General features: G+C 38.1%; 1 protein-coding gene across 3 annotated transcripts in view; it reads right to left on the bottom strand.

Moving 5' to 3' along the window:
- foxn3 (forkhead box N3) overlaps window positions 1–20258 on the bottom strand; it is a 198776-nt gene that overhangs the window by 121516 nt on the left and 57002 nt on the right. For all 3 annotated transcript variants that reach the window (XM_007248464.4, XM_022673236.2, XM_049463866.1), the window contains exon 2: window positions 8600–9162. In XM_007248464.4, coding sequence (XP_007248526.1) covers window positions 8600–9148 — 549 coding nt within the window. In that variant the 5' untranslated portion in view covers window positions 9149–9162. The remainder of the gene's footprint in view (window positions 1–8599; window positions 9163–20258) is intronic.

The following is a 20258-nucleotide window of genomic DNA, read 5'->3' on the forward strand; positions in this document are numbered from 1 at the left end:
CAATTGTACTGCTCAGTTTCCCCTGAGTACTGATTCTTTTCACCTGTTTCTAATTACTCTCCTATGTAAAGAGAGTTGGGTAATTGGAAATGGGATAAAACTAGACATGAATTATTAAATAAATAAACATATAAATAAGTGTAGAAGCAGTGAATGTTGAAGTGTAATTTAGAGCCTGTGTTTAGCTGGTAGTCGAAATATCATTTGATACGCAAAATTTGTTCAGCAAAATCATCTGACTGCAACCTCCCGAGTTTCTCTTTGTTTAAGGAGAAAAAATATTAGCCATTCAAAAAATACTTAACGTAAGTATGGAACAGAACATTTAGACGAGCCAGGTGAGATTTAGAAACAAGCCAAAATCAGCAGAAACTTGCCCTCTGTTAAGCATGGCACTGACAATAAAGCAGAAAAAAGAACAATTGCAAGATCTAGCTCTGTTAAAAGATGAGTGTTGAATAAATAGTTGTAAAAAGTAAAGTAATAAAGTAGAATTCAGCAGTGCAGCAGCGTTTTCTGCCTCCAGCCCGTGAGGTCTATGTAAATTACTCTCCAGCGGGCGTGTATTACTCTGACTGACACGTCTAAAGCGGTACAGATCTAATCAGTCAGCCAAAACACAAGTAGCATTATTACACCCTCACCCCTGCACATCCTCTACTGATCCTCTACAGTTCCAACAAATCAGAGCTATACACTAACTCTCCACACTGATCCCAGAACACCTGTAACCCGGACCACAATCAGTCCCATAACCCACTGTCTGAACCACAGCTTAGCGAAAATATCACATCTAAATAAATACAGGCACTGATTAAATGCACTGGCATGATTTTAGTGGATGGAGTTTCAGTGGATGGAGTTTTTTCTGCTCACAGCTGCAGTTTTGTGGATAATTTTACACAAAAATCAATTTACTACCAAACACAACAGGAAATAACCCGCTGCTTTAACCTGTGATTAGTCGGTGGGTTATAATTGTTGACATATTATGAGGCCCACAGTTATTTCTTTTAAGTTTATTACAGCAAAAACTAAATCAGTGGTACACTCTAATCAATACAGTGCTGTATATCACTAGATAAAGGGTTCTTTGATTTGTAATGACAGAAAAAAAAACATTCTGGTCCAACAGAACTCTTTTTTTTAAATGTCCTACTATTAAAACTCTCGCCCTGTTCCGTGTCTTTCCTGGTCTATCTCTGTGTTTTTATCTTTTTCCCTTGCTTGTCTGTTTTCCTAGTCATGTGCTTTATTGCACGTGGCTCTGTGTTCTCCTTGTCTCCACCCTTGTCTTCAGTGCTACCACCTTTGTTCATTTGTAACCCCGGCCCCTCGTTAACTGTCCCCAGGTGTTTCATGTTTCCTGTCTACTTCTGTATATATAGCCCCTCGGTTCTTGTACATGTTTAACATCTGTTAGGTTGCTTTGTTCATTGTGTTTTTTTTTTGTCTGATGATTATTCTGTGATTTTTCTAGTAGTCCTAAGTTTTGGTTTATTGTTTGTTTTCTTTATTAAATAAATCTTGCACTTACATCCACCGCAAAAAAATAATCTTTTACAGTTTATACAGCAAATGATTGTCTTGAGTTGTCATGAGCAAACATTGGGGTCAAAAGAAGGTATGTAGGTAAGCTGGAGCTGTACTACACAGAAAAAAAAAAATATATATATATATATATATATTATAAAATTGCATAAAAGTAAGTTTGGTCTCTTACTGGGTGAGAGGGTGTAGATTGTTCATATTTTATATACATAAAAAGCTATTTGATTCTAATTATACTTAAATAAAGTACAGCCTAGCTAGCACAACAAATAATTTAAGAGGGGATAAGATCAGATTTCTGAAAAAAGAAATAATTTTAAGTTTTAAGATTTTAAGATTAGATTTTAAGATTAGATATTTAAATAATTTTGAATAGAATCAGATTCGATTTCAGCTTCATTTTGAATAGATCACCTTAAATTATTGGCTTTTTTGGTTCAATGAGAAATTAATTTAATTTTGCTTTTAATTCTGATTTTCTTTTTTTTTTTTACTTATTTTAAATTAATTTAAGCTATGGAACAAACTTCTATTACACATTAGGCAGACATCTTTACTATTTGCTTTTAAACTAGTCTTAGAACCATTTTTTATTCTTTGGCTTTTAACCCCCAAAAAGCTACCTCTTGTTTTAGTAGCTTTTTACTGTTTTATTTGTTTTCTTAATTACTTTTTACTATTTTATTTATATCTTGTCTTATTTCTTATCTTGTTTTAGTGGTTGTTTTAATTAATATAATTACCTATGCACTGCACTTTGTTTCAGCTGTTGAGTTGAGTAATTATATTTGAGCATATCTGATTTAATACTGTTAAACATATATTTTTTTGTACAATAAACAGAATAAATCCAAACTGCACTGAACTGTTCACTATTGTAACCCTTAAATAACTGGGCAGACTGTGAATTTCCCACATTTGATGTGGCTAACAACAATACCTGCTGTTTTTTTTTTACCTAACTGTGACCAAAAAGCAATTACCAAGTCCAACCGCAAATAAATCTCAAAGCTGACATGTTAATTAACAACACAGTAATTAACACATTCGGTGAGCGGTCACAGAAACACGGCGTATCTCTGACACAGGCAGTGTAATTAGGCTGTTTACGTCTCGACTCGACATGCACACTCGGTGACGGGATCACATTCAGATTTCACTCGGCTGCATGAAAAGCCTGGAGTGAAGAGCAGAACCAAACTGGATTACCAACAACGTTCTGAGGTGGACCGAGACCTCAGAGGGTCTCAGCCATGATTAACCCAAATAGAGTAAATAGAATTCCTTCCTATATCTAAATACAATCACATAAACACAGAACGAATCAGATAGAAAGGATAACCACCCGTCTGTCAAGCTGATTTCAAAAAGTTTCTTTTTTTAAAGAGTTTACAAGTATTTACAAGTATCATTTTACATATCAAACTAAAAGTACTCCCCAGTCATGCTACCTGATCTCACTTCTGCCTCCACCTAGCCAAACTACAACTCTCATGGGCCCCTGTTTCTGCACCAGCTGATCATGAACAATTTTACTGCTCAGCTTCCCCTGAGTACTGATTCTCTTCACATGTTCCTAATTAATATCACATGTAAATGTAAAATCCTGTCTGTACCATTTTTTAACTTTGCAGCTTTATTGTGTATGAACCTCTGTTTTGTTTCTGATTGTCTCTATTTGGTTTTCTTCCCCCCTTTTTTGTTTGGCTTGATTGTTTGGTGTTCTGTCTGGTGTTTTGATCGTGACTGCTTTGTTCGCTCTCCTGTTGATGTTTTCTTTAACTGTACACATGCATTTTTGACAAGCTGAGAGATACAGAAGTAGCATCTGAAGATTTAGAGGTGGTAAAGTTATAAAACAAGATTTTTACACTAATATGACTCAGGGTATGGAGACTTACACAGTTCTAGAGACAGGTCTAGTGCAGCTCTATGGAATGAAAAAAAAAAAAAAACAAGGGGAATGTCTTCTTCTAAGCCCCGCCCACCTGTAAAAACTGTGCCAAAACTCAAAAGGCAAAAAACTGAAGCAGCAGCAAACGAGAGATTCCAGTAGCAAAAAAAATCTAACAGAGAAATCCAAACAAATCCACAGAAAATTCACAAAAGACAGACAAATAATTTCACATAACTGCAAAGGATAATAAAGTAACCAAGTTTATTTAAAAATATATATTTGCTATATATTTTTTCTCTTTTGAATTTGCAACCTAATTTTTTCCTTTTGATTTTTAACATTTTGATTGCAGATTTTATTTTATTTTTTTTTTTTTTTGGCACAAAATTCACTCCATACAGCTATCCCAAAGTTACATAGTGCAGTAGCAGCATTATGATTTACAGTGGAGCTTCAATATAAATACATTCTGAAGCTGACATTTTAATGTAAAATGCTGAGCTTTGGTGATTTCATGGTTAACACAGATGAAAAATATATATATATATATATCACCTCACCTCAGCTCACCTATTACATACACAGATTCACACAAGCTCTGCCAAGCACTGCCTAATTTGGCTTCATTCTAAATGTATCTGAGCTGCTCATCCAGGCATATGAAGAAACGCTGAAATAGAAAGTGTGCCACAAGCTTTAGCTGAGAGTGAGGCGCAGTGTGTGTGTGATTAGTGTGCGCAGTGTGTGTGTGTATACGTGTGTGTGCCACTGGGCTGCATGAAGGGGTTAACAGGGTGACACAGATGAGCCTGACACTGTGTGATGGCTGAAGGGGGGGCTGTAGCCCACCCTGCTGCCACTGCTGCTGCTGCTGCCTTAACTCCACTGCTCCACTACCACTGGATTAGCCCTTCCCAGCCAGCGACACACACACACACACACACACACACAGCAGTTTCTCTGTTGCTACAGCAACAGCTTATTTTCCATGTCAACTGCAAAGCTGTTGCTATGCAACGCATACACAAAAAAAAAAAATCTTTGCGCCACAGCCGCAGACCAGATGGCAGTGAACTGTGAGAGTCACATGGAACGGCTTTACTGTTCCGACTGGCAAGCAGACACACAGTCATACTCACACACACACACACACACACACACTTACAGGGATCCACATTCACTGAGCTGTGAAGACAGTGGCTAAATGCTCAATGAACATCTAATGAGTCCTAATTAATGCGCTTTGTCTGCTTTAAGAGCCTCCTCATAAAAAAAAATCTGATCAATCAGCAGCGAACGAGGCTTAGAGTTACACAGAAATAATCCACTGAAAATAAATAAATAAATAAAACGCTAAAGGACAGAAGGCACAAACTGCAAAGCTCTGCTCTCAAAACGAAAACAGCAAAACAGGCTATACCTTTTCCCACCACCCATCAGCGCTGCTTCCCTCCACCTCCTACCAACTACCTATCCAGACCCGGCCGCTGCTGACAGGCTGTCACCAGAGATTTATGGGTAGTGGGGCTGGGCCTTTACATATTTAGATTTTTGTAGATGCAGCCTGGAGAATAGTGGGTAAAAAAGAATGAGTAAAAAGAAAAAAGAAATGCACCGAATATTTAGATAATTAGTAACCAAAATTATTAATCACGTGTTTTTTTACCATATTCATACAGATAAAAGCTCTAAAAAATAAATAAATAAATAAATAAATAAGAGACCACTTCAGTTCTGAATTAGATTCTCTGATTTTGCTACTGTATTTATAGGTATATGTTTGAGAAAAAAAAATAACATTCTTGTTTTATTCTACAAACTACGGAAAATGTAGGACAGTGCTCCCAAATTCCAAATAAAATATTGTCATTTAGAGCATTTATTTTCAGAAAGTGAGAAATGGCTGAAATAACAAAAAAAAAGATGCAGAGCTTTCAGACCTCAAATAATGCAAAGAAAACAAGTTCATATTCATATAGTTTAAGTTTTAAGTTCAGAAATCAATATTTGGTGGAATAACCCTGGTTTTTTAACAACAACAGTTTTCATGCACCTTGGCATCATGTTCTCCTCCACCAGTCTTACACACTGCTTTTGGATAACTTTATGCCTTTACTCCTGGTGCAAAAATTCAAGCAGTTCCATCCATCTTCCTCCTATATTCTAAAGATTTTCAAGTGGTCTCTTATTTTCTTCCAAAGCTGTAATTCTTTTCTTTTCGTTTTAAAAGCCTCAAGTTTGCTTCCATACAGAAGCGTATTTGTAATAGAGATGTAATAGAGAAGTGCGAGTGTGAAGAATCCTTAAATGGAATGAAAGCTACACTAATATATCGTCTTTATAATACCCAAGGACACTTTACAATCATCACTCTTCACAGCTATTTACTGTACACCCAGCATTTAACCAACACATACCAGCCAGCAAGAAATGGCAGCTAAGTGAGCACAGAATACTCTAAACCAGAAACCAGAATTAATCCATATCTGGAATAACAGACCTAATGGTCCGGACCAAACAACAAAGGCATGTTTTAGCACTTCTAAACTTAAAGTACCCAATGATTGACCACACTGCACACACTGCATACAAAATAATCCCAAATTATACAGAATGAATCAACTGACAGGAATAAAAGGTGGTGGGAAATCGTGCCAGACTGTCATGGAGCTGCATGGTTCTCTCTCTCTCTCTCTCTCTCTCTCTCTCTCTCTCTCTGTCTTTAGTAGTGCTGGGCGATATGTGAAAAATCGTATATCACAATATAGATTTTTTTATACCACGATAACTATATATATCATGATATACCACATTTAAGTACGTTTTCTATTTTTCAAAAAATCTGACAAAATAATATCATTGCTAACTTTTGTCCAACTTTATTTCAAAGTGACATTAAACCAAACTTTCACAAATGAGAATTCCTACCTTTTAGTGCAGCAATTTATATGTATCAAACGAAAACAGATGAGGTAGATGCAGTAGCTAATTATTTCAAAATTATACAGGTATTTAAATTGAGTTATCAAAACATATTTTTTAAAGTGTCCGTCAAATAACATAAAAACAGCGTAATGTTGCAAAACCACATTATGAAGATTACTTTATTATCAATTATATAAACCGAGTTTATGCAAAAGGACCACGTCAATACATTTAATTGTAGCCTACTTTATATATTTGCATGAATATTTGATGAAGTTGCTATAGAAACAATAGGGATGACAGAAGATACGTAGCATGAAAGACACTTTTCTATCGTCCCCACGATATTTATCATCATATCGCACAGCACTAGTCTTTAGTAATATTCTTAGTTAAAAATATTTGTAGTTTACACAGTTAATGTAACGATTTTGTAATGTTTTTGTTTTTAAATAAGCACCACACTTAGGCTCAGTGTTTTTTGTTCCAACAAGATCCAAAAAACAGATCTTCTCATGATGCCAGTATTAGAGAACCCTGGTTTTCAGTATTTCAAAACAATCAAAACATGGTTATAATAAGGATTCATTGTTATTATGAAGTTAATAAAGGTGCGGCTATACAGAATGACCAGCCTCTTTATTTTTTTCACCAACCGTACCGGGAATGTACCGAAAACATACCGAGGTGTAAACTGATACACTTTCATTCCCCAACTGTGAACTTTAAGTACTTTACGCACTCATTCATTTTACCAGCCTTAAGCTATATACCATATTTGCACTACCGTTATACTACTGTTATATCAATCCATCTCAATCACCATCAATATTGCACTATTGTCTTTCGTCTTACTTATGCTTACGCCACCTCCCGGCCGCTGCGCTCCTCCAATGAACGTCGCCTTACTTTGCCAAACACTCACACAAAGCAATCCAGACTGTTCTCATACAGAGTTCCCCAATGGTGGAACAAACTACCTTCCACTACCAGATCAGGAGAATCTCTCACTATCTTTAATAAACTCCTGAAGACAGAGCTCTTCAAAGAGCACTTACTCTCCTAACACCTCTAACTAACTACCTTCTACTACCAGATCAGGAGAATCTCTCGCTATCTTTAATAAACTCCTGAAGACAGAGCTCTTCAAAGGGCACTTACTCTCCTAACACCTCTAACTAACTACCTTCTACTACCAGATCAGGAGAATCTCTCGCTATCTTTAATAAACTCCTGAAGACAGAGCTCTTCAAAGGGCACTTACTCTCCTAACACCTGTAACTAACTACCTTCTACTACCAGATCAGGAGAATCTCTCACTATCTTTAATAAACTCCTGAAGACAGAGCTCTTCAAAGAGCACTTACTCTCCTAACACCTCTAACTAACTACCTTCTACTACCAGATCAGGAGAATCTCTCACTATCTTTAATAAACTCCTGAAGACAGAGCTCTTCAAAGAGCACTTACTCTCCTAACACCTCTAACACACTAACTACTTCTTACCTCATTTCCTTCTTCCCCTCCTTCACTTCTCTATCCCCTTATTTCCCTTCGACCTCCTTTAAGCCCTATCTAAAGATCTTTTATCTTAACTTCTATTACTTTTGTACTGTTGTAAGTCGCTTTGGACAAAAGCATCTGCCAAATGTAATGTAATGTAATGTAATGTTTATTGTGTCTTGTTGTTTTGTACATATAGTGTATCTTATTTCTTTTTACTTATATTTATATATCTATTTCTCCCCCACACTACTGCACCTTGTTTTTGTCTCATGTATGTCTATTGTGTCCCTGCTGTATTGTACCCATAGCGTCTCCCATTCTCTTTTATTATATCTATTATCTGTACTTGCTGTAAAATTGGGAAGGAGAGTAACGTAATTTCAATTCTCTGTATGTCCTGTACATATGCAGTATTGACAATAAAAACTACTTGACTTGACTTGACTTAAACCGTGAATTTTCTGTACCATTACACCTCTACCTCCTACCACCTCAGCAGTTGTCCATCCGATGCTGTACTCAGTTACTCGTATCAGAAGAGTGATTCTGCTATAAGAACAGCGTGTGGTTTAACAGAGGAGTAAAAAGAGAGAGAGAGAGAGAGAGAGAGAGATAGGACAAGGCTCTGGGAGTCCGAAGCCGCAGTGCTATTTCTGCACCTCCCACACCGCCCCTAAATGATTTATGGTCTGAGGCTGAGCTCTGAGGAAGCATCCTTACCTGACTCCTGTCCTTGTCCACTTTCTTAAAACACTTATTGAGGGAGAGGTTGTGCCTGACTGAGTTTTTCCAGCCCGTCGGGGCGTTGGCGAAATAGGGGAAGTGTTCCAGGATCCAGTTATATATATCCTTGACCGGCAGCCTCTTGGAAGGCGCATCCTCTATGGCCATGAAGATGAGGCAGCTGAAGGAGTAAGGGGGCTTGCAGTTGGGGTTCTGCTTGGCGTCGTACGGGAGGTCCGAGGGGGCCGGGGAGGGCGGGGTGTCGTCGTCGAGCTCCTGGACGGGGCTGACGCTCCGCAGCACGGGGTCTCCGAAGCTGTTGAGCAGGTTCTTGCTCTCGTGGAGCCAGTTGAGGTTCGTGAGCTCCTCGTCCTCCACGCTGCTCTTCTCCAGCTTGACGGCCGGCAGCGGCAGGGCCAGGTCCATCTCCTCCGCCTCGCGCAGAGCCTGCGTGATCGACCCCACCTGATACAGCTGACTCAGGCCACTCGCAACACTGACCCCCGCAGCTTCGGACTTCTTACTGGGAGGCATGACCGGACCCATTTAGACCAAGGCTCCTGAACAAATCAGAGGAGATACAGAAAAAAGTGTTACAAGGTCATGTCCTATCTATAACAAAAGCAATAAAAACTGTATTTATACTAATTACAGTACAATAATTATGACTTTTGGATAATTACACAAAAATAAGTGTAATATATACAAATATTTTATAAGAAAAATGTGAAAAAATATGTTTTAACTGCAAATCTTAAAATAGAATAGAATTATGATCATTTGTCAGGAACAGCAATGGTGTTCCCAGGTCAATTTACAATTGTACAATGTACAATGGTGTTCCTTACCTCTAACCTTTTATATTATATGTTGATTACACTAATTAAGACAAGCAGAACAAGTTTAACTATTTTACCTAGATCTTTAAAAATGAAAATAGGTCAATTTAACTTATAACAAAACAGGAGGGTTATAAACTCTTTGCACGTGCCAAATGTAATGCTTAATTTGTATCCTATAAATAAAATTACTCAAATAATAATCTTTATAATCTTTATTTATGCGCACTGAATTTTAAAGTGCTTTTCAAGTGATTGAAAAAAAAGAAAAGTATGTTTGCATTTCTAGAATTTTAACTAATAAAGTGATAAAGATGGATAGTAAAATACAAACAATTAAAAATAAGTTTTCATGCTAAGTATCATCTTATTCTTTAGATTTCATTAAACATGGCACAAGTCATGGAACTCAATACTAGTCAAATGTCATGTCATTGTACGTATATCATGACTGTCCAATGAAAAACAAGTTTCTGCAAAAAAGAAACTCCTTAACTTTCAATGGAAGTCAATGTAAAAAGAGTTTATTTCAGGTCATTTTTAAGTATTTCTATTGGTCTGTTCATTAAGAATTTTAGCACAGTGCAAGGAATGGGTTTTCTGTTCAAATTATGTAGTAAACTAAAAATAAACAAAAATAGAGATACTTGACTGTCATTGGACAGCAACAAGATAATAGTAGTAGTTTACTACTATCTATTAAATAAAAAAGAATTTCACACAATTAAAAGAGCTAATACACACACACACACACACACACATATATACACACACACACACAAGTATGCACACATAGCGCAGGTGAAACGTGAAGCAGCCCACTGAGCCCTGCTGAGGAGGTTATAGATTGATAATAGAGCCATTGAGCAGCACTGAGATTCCTCTGCACTCACATTACACCCAGCTTCCTTTAACCTCAACACACACACAAACACACACACTGCACCATGCTAGCAGAACAACCACTCCATTCTCCTAGCTCTGGAATGTCCTTAGCTCAGGAATGTCCAGGAGGCAACTTTTGCTAGGAGATATATTACAAACACACACACACACACACATTTGCTGAGGATGCATATCTAAAATGTGACACACCAGCACTAAAGCCACACAGATCACTCAGTTCTATCTATAAAACCTGTTTGTTTTATCTATGTGCTGTATCTTCCACCATTGGCTCACACACACATACAGGGGTTGGACAATGAAACTGAAACACCTGTCATTTTAGTGTGGGAGGTTGCAATGCACAAAACATTATGACATACCAGAGTTCAAAAGAGGACAAATTGTTGGTGCACGTCTTGCTGGCGCATCTGTGACCAAGACAGCAAGTCTTTGTGATGGATCAAGAGCCACGGTATCCAGGGTAATGTCAGCATACCACCAAGAAGGACCAACCACATCCAACAGGATTAACTGAGATTAGCTGATCAAATCACGACAGAATTCAATGTGCACCTCAACTCTCCTGTTTCCACCAGAACTGTCTGTCACCACAATATATTATTGTGCTCTAGAACCAGGTGTTTCAGTTTCATTGTCCAACCCCTGTACACTCACACACACACACACACACACACACTCACACCTCATGTACACCTCACACTCACGAACAGTGAGGCTAAAACCATTATTTAATGATGGGTACTTTGAGTTATGCCTCTAATGGTTAAGTGTGGACCTCCAGCCCTGAGGGCAAGTTCTTCACACAGTGTTTAACCCTCATTTTCAACCAAATCATACAGTCTGATATTCAAACACACCTTCATTCACACTAATCACACCTTTCTATGTGTTATACGTTAAATATTATCTTACAAAACTGTTTTAATATTAAGTCAAAGACAGTAAATGGCACCATCACTTGACTTTTAATGGACTTTCAAAAATGTTGAACCTGTGTGGATGGGATTACACTAAGCCAATGGGTTCTAGTACTCGTTCGGGATAGGTCAGCATAGAGTATATGTTTGTTTAAGTTAGATGGTTTAGGTAGTTTACAAGCAAGATTAACATAACCAAGCTAAGGGTGCTGAGTGATCCAGCAGTTTAAATCACTGCCACTATGATCAGGAGATCACTGGTTCGAATCCTTGTCATGTAGCTTGCCATAAGCTGACGGAGCCCTGAGAGAGCACAATTGGCCTTGCTCTCTCTGGGTGAGTACAGCAGATGGTGCTCTTTTCCCCTCATCACTCCTAGGGTGATGTAGATCAGCACAAGGCATCTGTGAGCTGATGTATCAAAACCCAGTCGCTGCGCTTTCCTCCGAGCATTAGCGCTGTGATGCTACTGGGCAATGCTGCATCAGCAGCAGTTCAAAAATGTGACATCACATGTGTCAGAGGAGGCATATGCTAGTCTTCACCCTACTTGTGTTGTGGCATCACTAGTGATGGGGGAGAATGGGAGAAAAATAAAAAAATAAATAAATAAAAGAAACATAACCAAGCTAGACAACGAGCTTTACAAAGATATACAATTCTAGCTGACTCTAGGTGCTCTAAACTCCCTAAAACTTGTCCCCCAATTTGACTTACTAAAGTTACTGCTTCATTAAACCTTAATTAAACATGTAGAAAAGATTATTGGTGGTGAAACTGTGTGAAACTGACATCAATTAATCTATAAATCCAATAAATTCCACAATATGGCTCTAAGAAAAGCTTATATCTCCTGGTGTAGCTTGGTGTACAAAATACATGACATTCATGCAGGGTCTGAAAGGGTTAAAGGGTTCAACAGGGTAAAGATAGCACCGGGTCACCATTAACCATCCTAGTATTCAACCAAAGCACTGGAATCTGCTCATCATCAGGAATTAACAGCCTTTTACTGGCATCCAGAAATCCATGTGCAGCTCCATGGGTCTGCTTTAATGTCAATAACATCAGTAAGATCTATTTCCCCATAATGCTCCTGATTCAGAGTAGCTAACAGCACGGGGCAGACGCTAATGGGAATTCAATCAAACACACATTCAAACAGCAATAATACGACACCAGAGCAGCAGCCGGCCGCCTGCTAAACCCGCTCTGACAGTGTGATAGGGATCAGTTTGAGCAGCCTCTCGACCCCCTGACCTTCCCCCTCTCTCTCTCTCTCTCTCTCTCTGTATTTTTCTCTTTCTCTGTCTCTCTGCTCTCTCTCTGTCTCTTTTTCTCTTAGCTCTCTCTGTCTCTCGCTGTTCTTTCTCTCTCTCTCTGTTTCTTCCTCTTTGCTCTCTCTTTATATCTGCTCTCTCTATCTCTCTATTCTCTCTCTCCTCTCTCTCTCTGTATTTCAGTCTGTTCCCTCTCTCTGTTTTTTTGCTCTTTGCACACTCTCTCTCCTTATTCTTTCTCTTTCTCTCCCTCTGCTGTTTATGTCTCCTCAATCTCTCTTTATTTCAGTCTCTCTGCACTCTCTCTGTTTCTCTTTTCTCTCTCTCTACTTTTTCTCTCTCCTCTCTCTGCATCTGTCCGTTCTCTCTCTATGTTTCTTTCTCTCTGCACTCTCTCTGTTTCTCTTTTCTCTCTCTCTACTTTTTCTCTCTCCTCTCTCTGCATCTGTCCGTTCTCTCTCTATGTTTCTTTCTCTCTGCACTCTCTCTGTTTCTCTTTTCTTTCTCTCTAGCCTTTCTCTCTCCTCTCTCTGCATCTGTCCGTTCTCTCTCTATATGTTTCTTTCTCTCTGCACTCTCACTGTTTCTATCACCTTCTCTCTCTATTCTCTCTCTCTTTTCTTCCTTTCTGTCCTTTCTCTCTGTTTTTTTATTTTTTCCTCTCTCTGTTTATCTTTCTTTTTCTCTCTGATCTCTTTATTTCTCTCTCCTTTCTCTCTCTCTGTTCTCTCTATGTTCTCTCACTGTGTCTCTCTTTCTTTCTCTGTTCTCACTCTCTGTTTTATTTTTTTATTTGTCCCTGTTCTTTCTCTCTCTGTCTCTCTTTTTTCTTTCTCTATGTTCTTTCTCTCACTCACTCTCTCTCTCTCTCTCTGTGTCTCTCTGTGTTTTTTTCTCTGTCTATATTTCTCTGTTTCTCTTTCTCTCTGTTTCTCTTTCTCTCTGTTTTTATTTCTCTCAGTTCTCTCTCTGTCTTTCAATCTCTCTCTCTCTCTGCAGTCCTGCTTTTTCAGTTGTGTGCATGTATTTTCTGTAATAAATAATGTCGTAATATACTTACTGGAAATGTTGTGATGTTGAAAAACATGGCAGGATTACTGTTTAAGAGAGTAGCGATCATAAAGTAAACAAAAATCTGATTCTAGGTCTGTCATGATAACTATTTAAATGAAATTATATATTGTCATTTTACACCACTGACATAATAAAAAAATAATAATAAAGTATAATCACCAGATAAACTTTAATTGTTAGGATAAAGCCAATATAAAAATACTGAATTATCCTAAACAAATAAAATATAACCAGTATAATGGTGTGAGGTCATGATCATATACTGCACTAAAGCACTAATGATATTATTATTGTGACATTCCTATCTGATAGCATTTCATAAATTGTGGTCTGTGTGCAGCAACTGTTATGCTCAATCGTAACACCCATATATATATACATAGAGAGAGAGAGGCTGTGGCCTAAATCTGACATCTCACTTCATCTCCTCATCTCCTTTCACTGCATCATGTAGTAAAGTATAATGTAGTGACCACCATTCCTCAAAGGGTTAAACTGCATGTCTTCATGTCTGTTTCATTTGAGAATGATGAAGAGTGTCACAAAACATGAGCCATGAACTTTCAAGTTAATATTTTAAATGTATTCATTTAATTATGTATTTATTGGAGACCCCCTAGCGGAGATCTCCGGCTCTGAGCTCAGTGCGTGGTCTGTGTGGAGTGGCAGCTCTGCTGAATTGTTTTAAATCTTTTAGAAGTAAATGAAACAGTGACATTTTCACAGCCAGTCTAAAGAAAAGCATATTTTATCATTTATAACAGGGGTCAATTTATTTCGGAGCTGAGGCCACTGACAAAACTAGAAGTGTTCCTTCTATTGGTTTCTATATTTACACCTGTTTACAATGTGTTATCTATTTAATCTGATTAATGTTTTATATTCAGTCATAACTTGATATTAATAGATGCTTTCACCACTCTGGACTGCTGGATTTCCACAGTGCATTCTTACAATTATTAAATAAAATAATAAGAAAAAGATTTTCCAAGCAATGCAGCCACGTGGTGGTCTGTTGATCTTACGGCATGCATAAAGGTGCTATAAAGTGTTCTTTGAGTGATGAACTAAATGATGTGTTACAAAACTAGATCTGAAGAACATCACTTAATATAAATACTACCTTTCATTTACACATCTCTCTTTGTCTTTAATCAAAGAACCTTTATTTTGAAGATTATAGAATAACTGGCTTTGTTCTGTGTGGGTATGATGGTTCTCCTTCTTTTTCGTCATTTAGCACAATGCTAACCAGAGTCTTTCAGCTGATATTATATAATTGGTAGTTAGTGTTCTCCTCCAAGCATGTTGAGCTGTTCAATGGTTGATGTGGAGTGGAGCAGTGGATAACACCACCGCCTACCAATGAGCTACCATGTGGGAGACTGGGTTTCAATTGCAGGTCTGAGTGGCTGACCAATAAGAGTCCTTGGGCAAGACTTCTAACATTACATTGACCCACTTATGTAATAGAAATAAACTTTTAAGTCATTCTGGATCAGAGCGTCAGCTAAATGCCGAAATGTAAAATGTAAAATGTAATAAAGTTGTATTAACAAATTACCTAAGCTTTCAAAAAGGCATGTTTAAGATGAATTCACTTGACAAAATCTGCTTAATGTGAACCTAATGTGATGCTAAAGCGTGTTTAAAAGTATTTTTATACAATAGTATGTTTCGGCCTCACAATCTGATTGGTTGAGAAGTGTTCAAACAAGAAGTGTTATCACAAATATTAGCATGGCCTTCTCACACTAAATCTGTATCACTCCACGGATGCGTTGCCAAGTAATGGCATATACACACAGGACACACATGTAACATGGCCTCCAAACCCACCAGCAGCAGCAGCATTAGCTTAGCACAGGCTAGCACCTAGCCAAGGCACGCTCACCTGCAGTCCGCAGCACTGACTCGTCTTTTGTAAATAAAAAAAAAAAAAAGGGAAAGAAAATCCATCAGTTGCCTCGGCCGCAGTGTGACAGTCAGAACGGTAACCAGCCAGGCTAAGCTAAGCTAAGCTAATGCTAAGCTAAAGCAAGCTATGCTAACCGAACCACAGTCCAGCCAGCTAGCTAATCAACACCACCCAGCAAAAACAGGCAGAAACTCCTAACATTTATTAACCCCCTTAATCCCCAATTTTGATGTCTAGATAACGTATAAATCATATGCCGTTTTGTAGTTACGGTTGTGTTACAATTCACTGTTTGAGGAACTACTTTTTGACTTCCTGGCGGAAGGCGCAGTCCGTATTAAAGCATATTCCTTCTCAATTTTTTTAGGGTCTTTTATTTTCTTTATTTATTTTGTAAAAAAATAAAAATGTTGTATAAAAGCAAATTACAGCTGTGATGTTAATTGTGATAACACACTCCCTCTCCTGTTTTATTGCTTTACTAATGTTACCCCCTAGGCCAGGACTACAGTATGTTCTTACAGTATGTTCTGCCCCTGCAAATAACAGCGTACATCCACAGAACCCAATATTAAAACTTCACCTTGTGCTTTTCAGACCAAACCAAACTAAAAAGCCCACAAAAATAGATGCTCTGCTGTCACGAGAATGATCAACAAGGGCACTCTTCAGCTAAACATGAACTGACACTCCTTAAATCTTTGTTTTGCAAAGAGTGTCTTCAAGAAACGAGACGATCTTAAGAGTTTCTCTTTATGACTGAACTTCAGCGTTTCGCCCAAGGTGAGCAGCCTTTCAAAGAGAGAAGCAAATTCATTCAGACGCAGAACTCCATCACAGCTGCCCAGAGTGAGACACAAACACCCAAATCATTCATGAAAAATCAATGCTCTGCATCTTTCCAGTGAGAAGCCCTCATCTCGCTCCCGCTCTGGTGGGGCGCTGCAGTCTCCTGAGTCTCTGCGCTGAACATTATATTACAACTGACAGGAAAGTAATTTAATTGCGCTGTTGCCATGACAGCGTAGCGCTCAGTTTGGGCCTAATTTGCTGCCAACTGCCAATTGCATCCCAAGACCGGATCATCATTCTTGACCAAATTTCCCAGTTTAAAGAGAAACGCAGGCAGTAATTGTGTGGATTCTCTTAAACGCATAATGAAGGTACACAGCCTGTATAAATACATCAATATATATCCTCATTACCATACATACTGTAAATCTGAAGCTAGTTTTTTTTCTTCTATGGCGTCTCATGTATTTCACTACTAACTGACTGTTGGGGCTCCGCTTCTAATCTAATTTCATATACAGCTCTGGAAAAAAATAAAATAAAATAAAAAAATAAATAAGAGACCACCTCAGTTTCTGAATCAGTTTCTCTGATTTTGCTACTTATAGGTTTATGTTTGAGTAAAATGAACATTGTTTTTTTTATTCTATGAACTACAGACAACATTTCTCCCAAATTCCAAATAAAAATATCGTCATTTATTTATAGAGCATTTATTTGCAGAAAATGAGAAATGACTAAAATAACAAAAAAAAAAGATGCAGAGCTTTCAGACCTCAAATAATGCAAAGACAACAAGTTCATATTCATAAAGTTTTAAAAGTTCAGAAATTAATATGTCATGTTTTTAAACACAGTTTTCAAGCATCTTGGCATCATGTTCTCCTCCACAAGTCTTACACATTGCTTTTGGATAACTTTATGCCGCCACCTCCTTGGTTTGATGGCTTGTGATCATCCATCTTCCTCTTGATTATATTCCAGAGGTTTTCAATTTGGTAGAATCAAAGAAACTCATTATTTTCAAGTGGTCACACACTCTAATATTTTGTTGGACCGCCTGATTTTATTTCAATCCAGTGTTGCATTCATTTTCCCCCAAGACCTTGCACTGATGATGGTTTGACCACTGCCAGTGTGTCTTTGCTATCATAACAACGGGAAAAGTACACCTTGCATGGGTCGAAATGCACAAAAGGCATGTAATACCTGTAATTATTTATGGGTGTGTTTTGGGTGTAACGTGCATTAAAGCAATCAGTGTGTCACTTGCCATCCCCTTTAAGAGCTAGGTGCACTCTGACTTTGGAGGATTTTGGGACACCTGTTTACTCACAGTTTCTTCTGAAACCGAGGGTATTAAAAAGAGTTTATCCTGCTTTTTGTTGGAATAACTGTCTCCACCGTCCAGAAAAGGAATATTGGAGCATTGCTCTGAGGATCTGATTGCACTGTACACAGTACACTCTATGAATCAAACTAATAAACACCTTACACTTTAATTTACCCACACCAAAGCACAAAAAAAAGTAAACCACCGACACCAAACTTTATTCACGGCTCCAGAGCGTCTGTGGTTAACGCTGTTCACCAGTAGCCTGACTGAACGCGCCAGTGAAAAGGCCCTGGGCTGGCCGTGCACACAGGAGCACAGTGCCGCGTTTGAGAGTGGATAATTAGGCGTGCCATTCTGTTCTGTAGCCCAAACACCATCTGCCTCACTAAAACATTTGTTTGTGATGAAGTCTGAGGGCTGTGTCAGGGGGCTGATTATCAAGATATTAATTAGCACACTTTTGCAGTATTGTGGAGTAAATCCATTACGTTTCACAGAGCTGATGCCGCATTACTGCTGACAGTATGAAGCATTTTTACGATTAATTAGCAGCGCGTCCACACTAAACAGCAGACTACAACTCTGAGCACATTAATTGACAGAAGTATTGGGACACTTATTCACTGCTTTACTGTTTCTTTAAAATGAAATGTATTAAAATAAGTTTATCCTATTTTTGTTGGAGTAACTGTCTCTACTGTCCAGTGAAGAGAATTGCTGTGGAGGAGGATTAGACTGCAGTACGCAACAAGAGAGTAATAGATATTAACTGTCATGTTTCTAACATCTTAGCAACCATTACCTTTACCATAGCAACACCCCATCCACAGCTTAGCAATACCAACAATTACAATAAAAGAGCAACACCTATACCATATCAACACCTCAGCAGCCAACACTTATTCCATAATAACACCTTAGCAACTAGCTAGCAACCGACACTGATAGCATGACAAAACCTTAGCAACAAGTTAGCAACTAACACCTATAACATAACAACACCTTAGCAACAAGTTAGCAACTAACACCTATAACATAACAACATCTCACAACTTTATATATCATTTTATATCATAGCAACACCTTAGCAACCAGCAACAACCAATACCATAGAGTAGTTACACCTTTATATATCATTTTCTATCATAGCAACACCTTAGCAACCATCAACAACCAGTACCATACACAAGTGACATCTTTCTATATCCTTTTATATCATAGCAACACTTTAGCAACCATCAACAACCAATACCATACAGTAGTTACACCTTTATATATAATTTTCTATCATAGCAACACCTTAGCAACCAGCATGGATATCACAGCAACACTGGTAAGCTGCAATTACGCACTTTTTCTGCACTTTCTAGTGTGTAACTACAGACAAACTCTCCCACTGTACACACCAGTGAATCTGGAAGCTCTTTAACATGCAGGATATTTACAGATAGACGTTTATGTTAAACAAGATGAAAAACCCCGGCTCTGCACTGGCTGAACTCTCCACTGCTGTGGCATTTACTGAATCCATCGATTTGCCCTCTTCCTGCCTGAAACTGCTCCGAGTTGTCTGTAAATAACACACAGCTCTATAGAACATCCATCATGCCCTCATTTAGGCTTTTCACGTGCCTAATACCAACATCAACAGCTACAGAACACAGAGCAGACCCCCAAACCCGCCCCAAACAGCCTCAACATCTGAATAACGAAGTGCATGCTTCACTGCCAGAACAGAGAGAGAGCGTTTTCCACACAAAGGCAAGACGCAGGCTGTCCTTATTACGAGCTAACCAGCTGCCAAACGGCCATTTCACCATTCAGCCAAAATCTGAGAGCTGTGTTCTAACAATCACGGAGCTAAGTGGAAGATGGACGAGTAATGAGCTGTTCGTGTTAGTCTTAAATCACTCTGTGAGCCAGTGAAGCGTTGGACTGGATAAAAAGACTCGCTAGAAAACTTTAGATCCAATACCAACCTGCTGAAAAAAGCCAACTCAAGACCAGCTTCTGCTGCAAGTAAATAAAAAGCTGATCATCCAGGCAAATACAGCTCTGGAAAAAATTCAGAGATCACTTTAGTTTCTGAATCAGTTTCTCTGATTTTGCTATTAATAGGTTTATGTTTGAGTAAAATGAACATTGTTGTTTTATTCTATAAACTACAAACAACATTTCTTCCAAATTCCAAATAAAAATATTGTCATTTAGAGCATTTATTTGCAGAAAATGAGAAATGGCTGAAATAACAAAAAAGATGCAGAGTTCATATTCATAAAGTTTTAAGAGTTCAGAAATCAATATTTGGTGGAATAACCCTGGTTCTGGTTTTTAATCACAGTTTTCATGCATCTTGGCATCATGTTCTCCTCCACCAGTCTTACACACTGCTTTTGAATAACTTTATGCTGCTTTACTCCTGGTGCAAAAATTCAGTTCAGCTTGGTTTGATGGCTCGTGATCATCCACCTTCCTCTTGATTATATTACAGAGGTTTATAATTATAGTTTCATCATTTTTAAGAGGTCTCTTATTTTTTTCCCAGAGATGTATTTACCCTCTGATGGTAAACTAACTGGTTACCCAGCTCT

Source organism: Astyanax mexicanus, chromosome 14, assembly GCF_023375975.1.
Source record: "Astyanax mexicanus isolate ESR-SI-001 chromosome 14, AstMex3_surface, whole genome shotgun sequence".
NCBI lineage: Eukaryota > Metazoa > Chordata > Actinopteri > Characiformes > Acestrorhamphidae > Astyanax > Astyanax mexicanus.